The sequence below is a fragment of the Lynx canadensis genome, chromosome A2 (assembly GCF_007474595.2).
Source record: "Lynx canadensis isolate LIC74 chromosome A2, mLynCan4.pri.v2, whole genome shotgun sequence".
NCBI lineage: Eukaryota > Metazoa > Chordata > Mammalia > Carnivora > Felidae > Lynx > Lynx canadensis.
Window position 1 is genome coordinate 2,392,687 of NC_044304.2, and position 13,449 is coordinate 2,406,135.

Below are 13,449 nucleotides of genomic sequence, written 5' to 3' on the forward strand. Positions count from 1 at the left end.
TGGTCTGGGTGGCTGGCGCAATCGCCGGGGGGGGGGGGGGGGGAGGGGTCCTGGGGGTGGGGGTGCAGGTCAGTCCGAGGCCCGGAGTGTCTTCCTAGGGTTGTCAACCTGGGCGAGCGTCCAGGTGACACCCTACAGGCTGTGAGTCTGTCTGTGTACGGGACAGCGTGGCGGCTGTGGCTGTCTGGGTGACACCCGCAGGCTGTGAATATGTGAGTCCCCGAGCGTCTGGCTGGGTGACACCCGCAGGCTGTGTGAGTCTGTGTTCGTGGCAGCCCGCAGGGGCTGTGCGTCCGAGACACCGCATCGGCTGCCAGCGCGGGTCCCCGTGTGTCTGGATGGCACCGCAGGCTGTGTGTGTCGTGACGAGCGTGTGGGTCTGCGCGCGTCGGTGTGCGTGGCGTGTCCGCGTCGGAGTCGAGGAGGCCCGGGCCGCGAGTGTCCCCGAGCCCTCTACGCGCGCGCGTGTGTGTGTGTGTGTGTGTGTGTGTGCGCGCGAGCGCGCGCGCGCCGCGGCGAAGGTGGGTCCGCGTCCTCCGCAGCCCGCCCGACCCGGGCCCCGCGACCCGCCGCGGCGGCCGCTTGCTCGGCCTCCCCTCGCGCGGGGCCGGGCCGGGGATGGAGCCGCAGCCGGAGCCGCCGCAGCCGGGGCCCGGGCGCGGAGCGGCCTGAGGCGCGGGCGGCGCGCGGGGCCGGGGGGAGGGCGGGCCGAGGGGAGGGTCCTGCGGGCCGGGGGGGCGGGCGCGGCGCGCCCCCCTCCCTCGCGCGCTCGCTCCCTCCCCCGCGCGCCCTCCCTCGCCGCCTCCTCCCGCCGCCTCCGGCCCCCCCTCGCCGGGGACCGAGCGCGCTCGCTCCGGCGCCGGCCTCGCCTCCTCGCAGCAGCGCCATGGTACGTCGCCGCCCCCACTTTCGTTTTCGCCCGGGGAGTTTTTGGGGTGGTGCGTGGGCTCCCGGCGAAAGTTGCAAGGTCTGGGGGGGCGGGGGGCGGGGGCCGCCCGGGGGAGGGGCTCGAGGCGGGGACCCCCCCCCACCGCCCGCCGCCGCGGGACCCCCGCCCGCCGATCCGCCCCCCCCCCTCACGGCTGGGGGCGGAGCTGGCGCGCGGGGCGCAGCGGGGGACCCCAAGTGGGGGGCCCCGGGCTGGCGCAGCGGAGTTGGCGATGAGGGCGGGGCTCCCGGGAGAGGGTCCCCCCCCACCACCCCACACACACACACACACACACACACACACACACACACACGCCAGACCCGGCTCCCGCCTCCTCCCTGGCCCGGCCGCAGGCGGGAGGGTGCGGCCCGGAGCGCACGACCCCCGAGCGCGCAGCCCGCGGGGGAGAGCGGGCCGAGGAGGGGGCGCCCGCCCCGGCCGTGCGGGGCGGGGGTCGCATCGGCCCCCGCGGGGCGCCCCGGGCCGGGCGAGCGCCGCGCGCCAGCTAGCGGAAAATGGCCGCTGCGGAGAGGGGCGGAGAGCGCGCAGCGGCCGCCGCCGGGCGCCTTGAACTTGGAGCCCGGCGGGCGGCCGCGCCGGGCGCCGCGCGGGGGCCGCCCCCCGGCCTGCTCCTGCGGTGCCCGAGCCCCGCCCCCGGGCCGACCCCGGCCCCTCCACGGCGCGCGCCGGGTCCCGGCCGGGAGGGGTCACCGGGTCTCGGCCCGGCGCGCCCCAGGCCCGCCAGCGTCGGTGGCTGCGCTCGAGGGTTCCGGTGTCCAGTCCGAGGGCGTCGGGGGCAATCCGGCGCTCGAGGGGTGCGTGCGGGGGCTTCTGTGCTCCGGGACGGGTCAGCACGGAAGCCGGGAGTGCGTCCGCGTGTCTGTGTGGCTGGGTAGTCCCGCCTCCGTGCAGGGGTCCGTGGGTCTCGAGGCGTCGAGTCCTCTCCTTTATGTGTCTGTGTGTGTCTGCGCATCCACGTGGCTGTGCGTGTTGTGTTGCGTCCGTGTCGGAGCATTGTGCGGCTGAGGGGTAGTGTGTGCGTGTCTGGGTAACCGTGCGTCCCTGTGGGAAGGTGTCGTGAAGCCGTACGGCGGGGTGTGTGTCCCCGAGGGCCGCGATGTCCCTGGGTGACCCGCGGGGTGTCCCCAAGTGAATGTGTGGCGGTTAGGGGGTTGCCGGTGAGTGGGGAACTTCTGTCATGTGGCTGCGTCCCCGGGGACACTTGGGTGTCTCTGTGAGCGTGTGATTAGCGCCGAGTGACTATTCCTGGGGATGGGTCTACACTCTCCCTCGCCCCCCCCCCCACTTCCTTTTTTCCTGTAACCGGGATTGCTGAGTGAGGGACGGGTGTTTCCTCTACAGGCCAAAGCCCTGTCCCCCCATCTCACCCCACACACACGGTCCCCTCCACTTCCCCCTGACTCGGGGTACGCCACACGCTGTCCCCAGGTGGTCCTGGCTTGCGATTCGGCGCGAGGTGGCGCCGGGACACGATCACACGGTGGCGGCGGCGCCTTCTCCCGCCAGGGGCTGCGCGTGCGCGGGGACCTGCCCCGGAGGGAGGCGGGGCGGCGGGGGTCCCCCGACTCCGCGGGCGGAGGAGGTCCCGAGGGATGGCCGGTTACAGAAGCGAAGGGCGCGGGGCCAGGTCGGGCTCAGGAGAGTTGGCCAAGGACACCCCCTGACCCCCCTATGCTGGGAGCCACCCCCCCCCTCCGGCCCTGCCTCGGTGCACTTGCCCCCTACTAGGCCAGACCTGACGGGCACAAAGTGTTGTTTTCTCCCCTACAGGGGAATCCCCGCCGCACCCCCACCCCCACACCAGGGAACTTTATATAATTTTCTAAATATAAAAGCACCAAGGCCAGACCGGAGTCTCCGCCTTGTTTCTTTGAACCTGCATCCCATTTGGGGGGGGGGCTGTTTGGGAAGGGGTGAAAGGGCTCCCCCATCAGGGTCACATAGTCTGGTCACCTTCCCACCGGCTGCCAGTCAAGCCGGGTCCTCCCCCTCCCCTGCACTCTCGCTGCCAGCCCCCAGACACGACACTCCCGGGGACACCTGGTCTGCCCTGCCCGACACCAGCCTGTCCCACGGGTCGCCTGGTGCAGTGGGACACATCTGTGCAGGACCATTCGCACGCCCACGCCCCCCACAGCCTGTCATGGTATACAGTTGGCGGCCGCGGGTGTACATGACCCCCAGGCACCCAGAAAAGCACGCGCAGACCCACACTGACCCTCGAGGGCACAGGCACCTGTGCTTGGGAGGGTCGAGGGACAAACCGCCCTGCCCCCCCCCCCACCTCCAGGCGGAGCACCGGGCTGGGCCCTGGGGAGGGGTTGATGGGGCAACCATGGGGGAGGAGCTCAGGTGTTGGTGTGCCTCGGGCACTGCACACATGTGTGTGTGTGTGTGTGCGTGCGTGCATGTGATACGTGAGAACCTGCGTGGCACGGCGTCCTGTGTCTGTGTCCTAGCCTACCTTCACGTGAGACCAAAGACCTTAACATCCCTCCTAGGACCTCAGTTTCTTCTCCGTAAAATGGGGACACACACGGGCCGAGGAGGGTGACCCTGTCGTAGGTGTGCGTGGCCAAGGCCTGGCGCGGTGCTGGGCCCTCTGTTCTCTGGGTGTGGTAGCCGTGGAGTTACCTCATGGACACCGATGGTCCCTGCCTGAGCTGCTCTGTGAATTCCACTCCCTCTTTAAAAAGTTTGCTTTTAGTTCCACAAACCATCGCTGGGCATCTCAAGAGGATACACAAGTGTCCCAAGTAATAAACCAGCCTTCCTCACCATCCCTCCCCGTGCGGGACCCCACTCCGGGGAAGAAGCTAGATTTTCATTCAGCCCCGCCTGACCCGTTGCACAGGTGAACAAACACATAGTCTCATAAACGGATGCTGACCTATTTTTAAAAAACAATCCCAAATGGGGTGTTGAGTCTACCTGGCGGCATTTACAGCCGGGGGTGGGGGGTGGGGGGAGGTCTCACCCGGGACTGCTGTGCCCCAGGAGACGCTGGACAATGTCTGGGGACATCCGGGGTCGTCGGGACTGGGGGAGCACGCTCAGTCCGGAGCCGGCCCGAATTGTTGGCGTTAGCGTTAGAGACTGGCACAGAGCGGCGGTCCACAGACTTGTGCATCCGTGTCAGGGACAGAAGACTATAGATGGATTATAAGGAGGGCGCGTCATTTCATTTTTTAGCCACCGAGCTAAATTGTGCTCCAGAGGGCCAGGAGCTAGACCTGCCCCCCTCCCCTTCTGGGCCTTGGAACAAACAGGTCCAAATGCACCGATTGCTTTGGAAAGAAACTCAGGGCAAGCATTTGCTGGCTCACCAGGGTAGTTCCTACCCTTCACCCTTTTTCACTGAGGGCAAAGCGGAGGGACACATGGGAGTTTAGCTGCTGCCCCAGGAGAGGCAGACCTGGCCACGACCCTGCACGGTAGCTGGCCTGCTGTGGACCTACTGTGAGCACTGCAGGACCCCTCCCACCCGAACCAGAATATAGAGACATGTAACAGTTCGCCGGTGTCTGTGAACTGGCAGAAGTTTCTACCGTCTTCTGCCCCTAATGGCGTCAACGGTGGTCACACAGGTAACCCCAGGACCCCTATCTCGCCAGCCCTCCTCCATGCGTCCCGTACTGCTGCCATTGTACAGATGTGGAAACTGAGGTTTCCAGAGGGGTAGTCTTGTGCTCTCCAGACTTCACCTTGGAAAGGAGCTCAGCTTGCTGGCAGGGCTGGGAGGAGGGGAGCCAGCTGGGAGGACGCTCTGAAGTCAAGTGTAACTTTTAAATGTCTGTGACTTGGGGATTCTGGGCTCTATGCGTTCCTAGCCATTTTAAAATAATAAAATATTGCTTTATGTTAGGTTGGCATTCGGATTCCTAGACGCCTGCCCTCCCCCTTCATCCTGGGGTTTTAACACCGCCCCCCCTTCATCCTGGGGTTTTAACACCGCCCCCCCCCCCAGCCGCACAAGGGGTTTTTAAATAAAATATTTGCGAAGTGCTCATGATGTGCTAAGCACTGTTTGTTTGCATGACAGACGCCCGCCTGCAGCGGTGGCCCTGGGAACAGGCGTTCTGTAGGAACCCTCCTCCCTCCTAGTCCAGCGCCTGGACCCTGGGCGAGTGGCTTCCTTCCTCGGGGCCTCAGTTTCCTCCCCTGTAACACGGGACGATAATTGGGTTCCTGGTACCTTCCATGTCCCTGGGCACGGGACAGCTGCCCCAAGTTGGCTGGAGGGTAGCATTTGGAGTCAGGACACTGGGAGAGACAAGTCAAAAGCACCAGGCTTTCTAAGAATGTTTCGGTGCACATTGGGTAGAGGTTCAGGCTAAGTGGCGATATGCTTATGCCCATGGACCCCACGGGGGAGGGGCGGTGTTAGTGCAGTTTACAGGGGACAACGCCAAGGGGCAGAGCGACACCTCGCCCTAGTCTGTGGAGTGGGAATAGGAGTTTCAGCCGCGGAGGCTGGGAGGATTCAGGGGGTGAATGGAGAAGGGTTGAGGTCATGGTCATCAGGTGCCCTAGGGGCGGACACTGGAGGAGGGCAGGTCTGTGTCCAGCTACTCCAGAAGGAGAACAAGGGAGCTTTAGGGATGTAGGGGCTGAGGCCAGGTGGTCTGGCTCCAAGCCACTCACTGTGCCTCAGTTTCCAGATCCGTGAAATGGGCACACGGCTGGAGTGCCAGGAGAAATTGCCGGCCACCCAGGGAAGAGGCTGCAAGGGTCCGTCTGGCCAGCCTTACGTTCTGGACACATCCTCCTGGGATGTTGAGGAGACTAATGGGCGATGCCAACCCCTCCCCCCTCCGCCCCCCCCCCCCAGTTCCCCTTTGGTGCTAACTGGTAAGGTGAGAGCAGATTCCTGGAGGCTCTGGGTTAGCTGGGAACTTTCTCGGGCTGGTGGGTGCAGGGAGGTCACTTGGAGCGAAGCCCCTGTGCCCGGGCAACTGCAGCCCATGTCTGGCTCTCAGGGGAGCAGGGGCAGAGGTGCCGAGGGACCCCCTCTCCTGCCATGCACCCCGGGTCGTACATCTTTAAGGGGAAAGACGCGCGCTGGCGCTGGGCCTCTGCACACGTCACTTCTTCATTCTTTCCCTCCCCCCCCCCCAACTTGGCTCTTTTCTCCAACTTCCCGGCCAGCGCGGGGAGGGTTGGGGGGGGGGTCTTAAAAATCCACCTCCGGCCCCAAAGTGTCCAGCAACAGCCCAGCACCCCCTCCCCACTTGGCTCGGGTGGGCGGTCCTGGGGGACCCGTGGCGGCCGGTGGGTCCCCGGTCCGGTGCCGGGGACCAGGGCGGCTCGTAATTCGTAATAATAGCAATGATGGGGGTTCATGGGGCACGGGGGGGGGGATGGGGGGGAGCGGCTTTCCTTCCCCGCTCGCGCTCTTTTTTTCCCTCGTTTCTTTGAAAGTTGGATGTTGAGAAGTGGGAGGTTCGGGTGGGAGGGGAGGGAAATTGGGGGGAGGGAGGGGGGAGGTTGCCAGAGGGAGGAGAGACAGAGACACGGAGAGACAGAGACGGAGGAGGAGAGAGGGAGGGGGGGACAGGAAAGGAAGAGAGAGGGAGAGCGAGCGAGCGCGGGAGGGAGGGAGGAGGGAGACCGAGGGAGGAGGCGGCGAGGAGCGCGCCGGCCGCGGCCGCGGGGGGGGGGTTTGGAAAAATGACTCAGTAAGTTCAGCGCGCCCGCTCCGGCCGGCCCTGCGCCTCCCGCCGCGCCCGGGATGTATTCGTCCCCGCTCTGCCTGACCCAGGTACGCCCCGCGCCCCCCGCGCCCCCCGCCGCCTGGCCCCGGACTCGGGAAGCCCGAGGAGGCGGGACGCGAAAGGCGCGCGTCCCTCCCGCCGCCCCGCCGGGGCGCCCCCGCCGCGGGGCCGGGGGCCGGGGGCCGGTGGGGGATGGGCTGGGTCGGGGCCCCCCCCCCCCCCGCCCCGACCCTCCCCCGGGACTCCCGCCCCGCCCCCCGGCGCCCAGGCCTCTCCCCCACCCCCCCACCCCACGCGGACGCGGGGCTCGGGGAGCAGGCTCGCCGGACGCGCGCCCCCATTCCACCCGGGAAGGTCTGGGGGCGCCCCTCGCCCCGAGAGCCGAAGGCGGGCTCTGCGTGACCCCCCCACCCCCACCCCTCCGCCCCGGACCCGGCCTGCCTCCAGGTGGCATCGAGGGGTCCTGGCTGGACCCCCCACTCGGCACTCTCTCGGGGAGAGGAGCCCTCGGATGTGCTCCCCAGACAACCCCCCGCCCCCCCCACCAAGGTTGTGCCCCGCCACCCCAGCCCCGGGACGCCTTTCCCCCCATTATTGGCCCACGTGTGCGTGGAGGGGGAGGGGGCGCGCGGAGTTGGAGGCGCCAGCAGCTGGGGGAGGGGGCGCGCCGACGTCCCGGCTTGGTCTCCCGCGTCCCCCCCCCCCCCCCCGCCCCCCGACACCGATCTGATATTTTCGCCGCATCGATTCTGGATTGTTGAGCCGCCGCCGCCGCCGCCGCCGCCGGGAGGAGCCGGGAGGCCGGGCGTTCCGGGGTCTGGCCGGGGCACTGCGGCGCTGCGGACGCCCTCGCCAGCCCGGCACCTGCCCCTGCCCCTGCCCCCCTCCCGTAGCCTCTCACCCCTGGCCCCGCTCCCAGACTGCCCCGGGCTGAGCCCTCGTGCGACCGGCAAGGGGGTGCGTGGGGAGGGGGCGGCTGCCCCTGTCCCGGGCCGCACCCCGGGGGACTCCTTTCCTCCTCCAGCTCCCTGTGGGACGGCCTCCCGAGGTCTGCCTTCGTTCGAGCTCCCCCCCCCCCCCCCGTGTCCTTATGTGTCTTCAGGCCAGTGGGGTTCCGGCCTCAGTTTCTCCGGAGGACTAAGACAGGTTCTGGAGACAGGGGCAGACTGTAAAGTGCAGAAGTCAGGGGGCGGGAGTCCACCGGGAGCCTGGGTGCCCTGAGGAGCACCTTATGGGGAGCACGTAGATGCCTAGCTTGGGCCCCAGGGACCGCCAGTGTCTGGGGGGGGGGCCCTATTCAGGATCCTGGGGTCTCCCTCACTCGTGGTAGAATCTTTCTTGCCCCGCTGGGAAGTTCCTGGCTCCTGTCAGCCAGCGGGAGGGCGGGCGCCGAGAGGGTCTCGGGCTTGTCCTACCCATGATCCCCTGAGTGACCTTGGGCAAGTCCCTGCCCCTATCCGGGCCTCAGTTTCCCTTTCCGAACAACTTCGGGAGGGGGGTCCCCGGAAGCTGCCCCTGCTGCCCCACCTCTGCCTCCCCACTGTCCTGAGGCTCTGCACCACCGTCCCCCCCCCCCGGCCCCCCGGGAACAACTAAGGTTGCAGTCAGGGTTGCGTGTGACCTTGGGCCTCCCCGTCTCTGGGCTGGCGGGGTGGCCTGGGTGGCTGCGGGTGCCCCCGCCCCCTCTGCCCTTCTCACGCTCCCCAGCTCCCGAGAGCCACACGGAGAGGGGGGGGGCCCGAGCCAGGGAGGCTACTCCAGGGGAGGAGGTTGGAAGGCCGCCTTTTGTCACCGAGCCCTGGAACTGCCCCATCAGGACTCCTCCGGAGACAGGCCTCCGTCCACGCTGCTGCGGTGGGAACCCGAGCGGGAACATGTGTGCTCAGGGGCCTGGCTTGGTGGCCGTTCCCGGGTGGTGGAGACAACAGTGAGGGATATCTGAGGCTGCCCCGTGCAAGCGACGGGGGGGGGGGGGGGGACACAGAGAGAGCCCCCCCACCGTGGAGGGAGGGGGAGGGGCCCAAATGTAGGGGGCACCCCTCCCCTGCTGCTCTCCTGCGTCCCCCCCACCGAGGAGGGGTGCCCCGCAGCCAGGTGTGATCCTCAGGGGTCCCTGCAGACCCAGCCTGGTCTGGGGGCTCCCGGAAGGACCCTGGCCGCCCCCACAGGACCCCCACTCCTGGCCGCCCCACTCAGCCTGCGCCCCTCGCCAGCACCCCGTTTCTGTCTGACCATCATTTCCCTCCACCCGCCTGTGTCTCTGTGTCTCTCCCTGTCTCTGCCTCCAAGCCTGTGTCTCTCTCTCTCTGTCCCCCCATGTGTCCTTCCCCACGTCTTACATCTCTTCCCCTCTCTGTCTCTGTGTGTCTCTCCCCGTGTCTCCCCGTCTCTGGGCCTCCATGTCCCCCCTTTTCCCGACTAATTTTACAACCTGAGCCCATCCGAAAATAGCTCCCTTTTAGCTGATTCGACCCGGATCCTTGTCGGAGCCGGAGCGGTGGGGGGGGCGGGGGGGGGGAGGCGGCCGCCCGGTGCCAGCGCCCCTGCGCCCCCGGCCCTGCCCACCGGGGGGGGGGGGTGGCCACGGCGGCCCTGGAGGATTCTGGGAGCCCCGTCCCTGTTTCAGTGGTGACTCAAGCGCTTTTTCACTTTTACTCTCGAGAGTAACTGTGGAGCAGTGGTTACTTCCATAAATCCTGCCGGCGGGAAGGCCGGCCTCCCGCTCGCCCCGCTCTGGGCCTCCCTCCCTGCCTCCCTCCGCCCCAAGCGCCCGCCACGTTAGTTATTCCGGGTTTGGGGCCAAATCCCTCTTGGCTGCAGGGCCCAGGATTCCCCGGGGCCGCGGGGCTGGGCCACGGCCACGGCCAAGCCGGGCCGCCAGGGCCCCTCCCTCATTCATTCATTCCTCCCTTCATTTCTGCCCCTCCGTCCCTCTCAGCCCCTTACGGGCCGTTTCTCCAGCGGGGAGACTGAGGCTGGGAGGGTGGCCGGGACTTGGGATCTGTGTACTAGACATGTGAAGTGCCTCCTAGGGGCGGGGTGGGGATCGGGAATCAGTGACGTCTAGGCCTGGTGGGGGCTCTGGGGGGGGTCGGGGTCCCCCAGCACCTCAGGGCTGGGAGAGGAGCCCAGACCAGAGAGGGCCAGGGCCTGCCCCGGGGTGGCACAGCACAGCACGGCTGGCAAGGCTGGGCCTGGGGCCGCTTCCTGCTTGGGTGCTGAGCCGGGCCTGGGCAGGTGGATATGCTCCCTGTGGATGTGCCCCCACCCGCCACCCGCCGCCCGCGGTCTGATGGCCCCTGCTTCGCTCCTGCAGAAAGCACGACCTCGCTCCAGGCTGCTCTCTGTCTCCGTGCCTGCGTCCCTCCCTCCCTTCTCTGCGGCGGCGGTGAGGTGCCTCAGCGCGTCAGGGCCAGGCGCCTTGTAAATCACGAAGCCCGGATTCTGGCCGAGTCAGCGTTCTCTCCCTCTCTCCCTCTCTCTCCCTCTCTCTCTCTCCTCCCTCCCTCCTTCTCTCTCTCCCTCGGTCTCTGTTTCTCTTTCCCTCTGTCTCTCTCTCCCTCCGGCTCTCTGTCTCTGTCTGTCCGTCTCCCTCAGCCTGAACCCACACCAAATGCACACAAAACACTCACCAGGTCCTGGGTCCTCCCGCCCCCCCGTCACCCAAATGCACGCGTTCACGCCGACCCATACACGCGTGTGCCGCCTCGCCTAGGTGCATCCCCTTGGTGCACGTGCAGGGGCCCCCGCGGGACTGAACCACACGCAGCCACGCGCACAGACGCACAGACGCGCGCGCTGACACCGCACCGACGGAGACACGGCCCCGCCTCGCCGCGGACGTGCCCTCACGGGGTTCCCCGAGCGGGACACCTAGGGCCCCTGGGATCTGCCTCCACATCTCGCTCAGGAGGCTCAGCACCGAGCCCTGGGCCTTCCGGCCGGGTGCCTCTGGGCAGGGGACCCCGCTCTTCGTGCCCCGTCCTCACGGTGAAGTTCAGGGTGAGCCTCGGCTCCTCGTTGCGGCCTGAGGATTCAGGGAGGCGCGTCCCCTCTGAGGTGCCCGGCGCACAGTAGGTGCTTATGTTTGCTGCCTAAACGAACGGCCGCACGGGTCCCCCAGCTGAGACAAGGTGCGCAGGCCTGCCTTCCTCGGATGCCTCACCCTTAGCACAGCGCCTGGTATGCAGTGGGTGCCAAATAAATGTGGCTGTGATCATGGCGGTCGCTAGACTAGTAATCGGATCAAACATCTGGGAGGCCTTTCCAGCATACCCTCCCCTCGTTCTGTCACTGCTTGCTGGGCAGGGAGCCAGGCCCTGGGCTGGGTGATGGGGACAGCGGTGACCCCCGAGGGTTTTTCTCGTGGTCTTTCCTCCCCGCCGGGCCTTGTCCAGGGTCGTCCCGAGTCTGGCCACACCCAGCGGGGTAGCAGCATCCTTCCGCGCCTGGGGTGTGTGAAGGGGGGGGGGGGGGGTAATTCAGGGTGAGGTTGCTCCCACGGGGATCCGGGCGCTGGGGGCACAGTGGGGAACGACAGGGACCAAATCTGTGTCCTGGAGGGCCCCGCTCTGGCCGAGGACGAGGTGGCGTGTGACTTGGGACGGAGCAGGGGAAGGGAGTCACACGGGATTCAGAGCGGGCACGCACGGTGCTCCGGGGAGTCCCAGCCATGGGGCCAGACCACGTGCTTGAAGGGCCCGGCAGCGAGGCCGAGGGGGTCAGGAGGTCCCCAGTCACAGGGACGCGGGTGCGAGTCCCAGCTTGGCGCCTCCCCGGCTGCGTGGCTGTGGGCGGGTGGCCTCGGTGCTCAGCGCCTCAGTCTCTCCATCCGGAAAATGGGTGCAAGGATCGTCCCTGTCGGTAGCTCAGGAAGTGATCGGCCCCCGAAATGACTCCCTATCTGTCTCTCCCGCACCCCGGCCATCCTGCTGGAACATGAAGGCACAGAGAGGGAAGTCGGGAGATCCAGGGTTCAGACTCCCTGGTCACTTTGGCAGGAAGTTTCCATTCCCACTCCTCAGGATACATACCCAAACCTCAGGCACGGGGCTGCCTCAGGGCCTCTGCACATGCTGTTTTCACTATGTGGAGAGCTCCTACCCTGGATTGTCATTTTTTTAGGTCTTTGTTCAAGTGTCCTCTCCTCTGAAAGACCCTCCCTGACCACCGTCAGCAAAACAAAAAAACAAAAACAAAAAACAAAAAAAACCCCGCAACCCAAGGGATCCCCTGGCCCTCCTCAAACTCCTTGAAATTTTGTCAGGGCACTCTGTTCAAACTGACATTTTATTACATATTTGTCGGCAGGATCCAGGTGAGGACAGAGCCCAGGTCACTGCTGGGTCCACAGCACCGTGCACGGAGCTGGCACACAGTAGGCACTCAGTAAATGTTTGTGGAACAACCAAACGAATCTCTCCCTCGTTATACGAGCGTTGTGCCTAAGCTGTGACGCTCTGAGCTTGAGGGGAGGAAGGACCTGAGGTTAGGAACACTCATCCGGTGCCAGATGGGCCTGGGTTTGAATACGAGCTCTGCTGTTTGCCGCTTAACCTGGGTTTAACCCGGAGGGAAAGACATTGGACCCGGGGCTTTGAAGGATGCGTAAGAGTTTGGGATAAGCATTCAGGAGCCGGCAAGACTGATTCGCCGTAACGTTTCGTGAGTCACCGAGTAGACGAGGGAGAGAGAATCCTTCCTGGAAAAGCTGTGGTTTGTGAATAGGAGATTCATGGTCTAGTTTCTGGGAAAGTCCTGGCCTCGCTCCCTCCCCCCCCCCCAGCATTGCCTCTCTGGTTACCAGGAGTCCCAAACCCCAACAGCTGCAGCACCCCATTCTGCCCATGGTACAGAACGAGAAACCGAGGCCCGGAGCGGAGCAGTGATTTGTTCCTGGGTCACGCCGAAGGTGGCCGCTGTAACCCGACCTCATTCCTTTACAGACAGTCCGCTTGGTGGTCCTGGGACCCAGGTTTGGGGGAGGGGGGAGGAAGGGAAGGCAACAGAACTGGACTTGGAGGACCCCAGCTTGTGTGGTCCAGGCCAGGTCTGGGGGAAACTCCGAGGAGAGCAGGACGGGCTGCCTGAAGGAGAAGGGGCACTGGAGACAAGGCTTTGAGGGATGTGTAGGAGTTCTGGAGGACTCTTGGCCTCTAGCTTGCCTTGACCGTGTCCTTGGCCTGGTCAGCCGGCGAGGGCATCGGGAGGTGCCTGGGAAAGATGCGTTGGTTGTGGCAGGCCTTGTGGGACAGAGACAGTGACGGGCCTGCCTCTCACCTGGCCTGACCTCCCAGGGAGGACAAGGGACGCTGGGGCAGCAGGTCCATGACCCAGTTACAGACTGTTTGCCTTCCTTCCTCCAGGCCCAGCTGGGGTCACTGGTGACGTGGGCTCCCACCCCTGCCCACCTCCCTGGCACCTCTCCTGAGAGTGGACCCAGAGGGGGGGGTGGGGCTCCAAGAAGGGGCGGAGCCCAGAGAAAGGGCCGGACTCAGAGAAAGGGGAGGGGTTCAGAGAGAAAAGGGTTCTGGCGACCTGTCTGTCTGTCCCTGCTGGCTGACAGTCCGGCTGCCCCTTCCCAGCTACCTCTTATCACTGCCCCAGTAAGCGCGAGAATTTGGGTGGCGGCCATGGCCCAAGGTCAACACCATTGCCTTGGCCTCCTGCCACCCTGGCGTCCCCTCCACTGGGGGCAGCGACCTATGCCTCTACCGATCTTCCCCCCCACCCCCACCCCCGGCTTCTCTGGCCAGGCAGCCTGGGCTCTGGTCCCGGCTCTGCTGA

At 66.3% G+C, this 13,449-nt stretch overlaps 1 protein-coding gene across 6 annotated transcripts in view; it reads left to right on the forward strand.

Moving 5' to 3' along the window:
- The first annotated feature begins 806 nt into the window (after window positions 1–806).
- The window catches only part of NFIC (nuclear factor I C), a 61,549-nt gene continuing 48,906 nt past the window's right edge, over window positions 807–13,449 (forward strand). For 3 of the 6 annotated variants that reach the window (XM_030337003.1, XM_030337025.2, XM_030292170.2), the window contains exon 1: window positions 6,612–6,710. In XM_030337003.1, the coding sequence (XP_030192863.1) occupies window positions 6,681–6,710 (30 nt within the window). In that variant the 5' untranslated portion in view covers window positions 6,612–6,680. Of the gene's footprint in view, window positions 890–6,578; window positions 6,711–13,449 lie in introns of those variants that run through there. The other 3 variants (XM_030337011.1, XM_032595547.1, XM_030292175.2) reach the window with 2 other exon arrangements.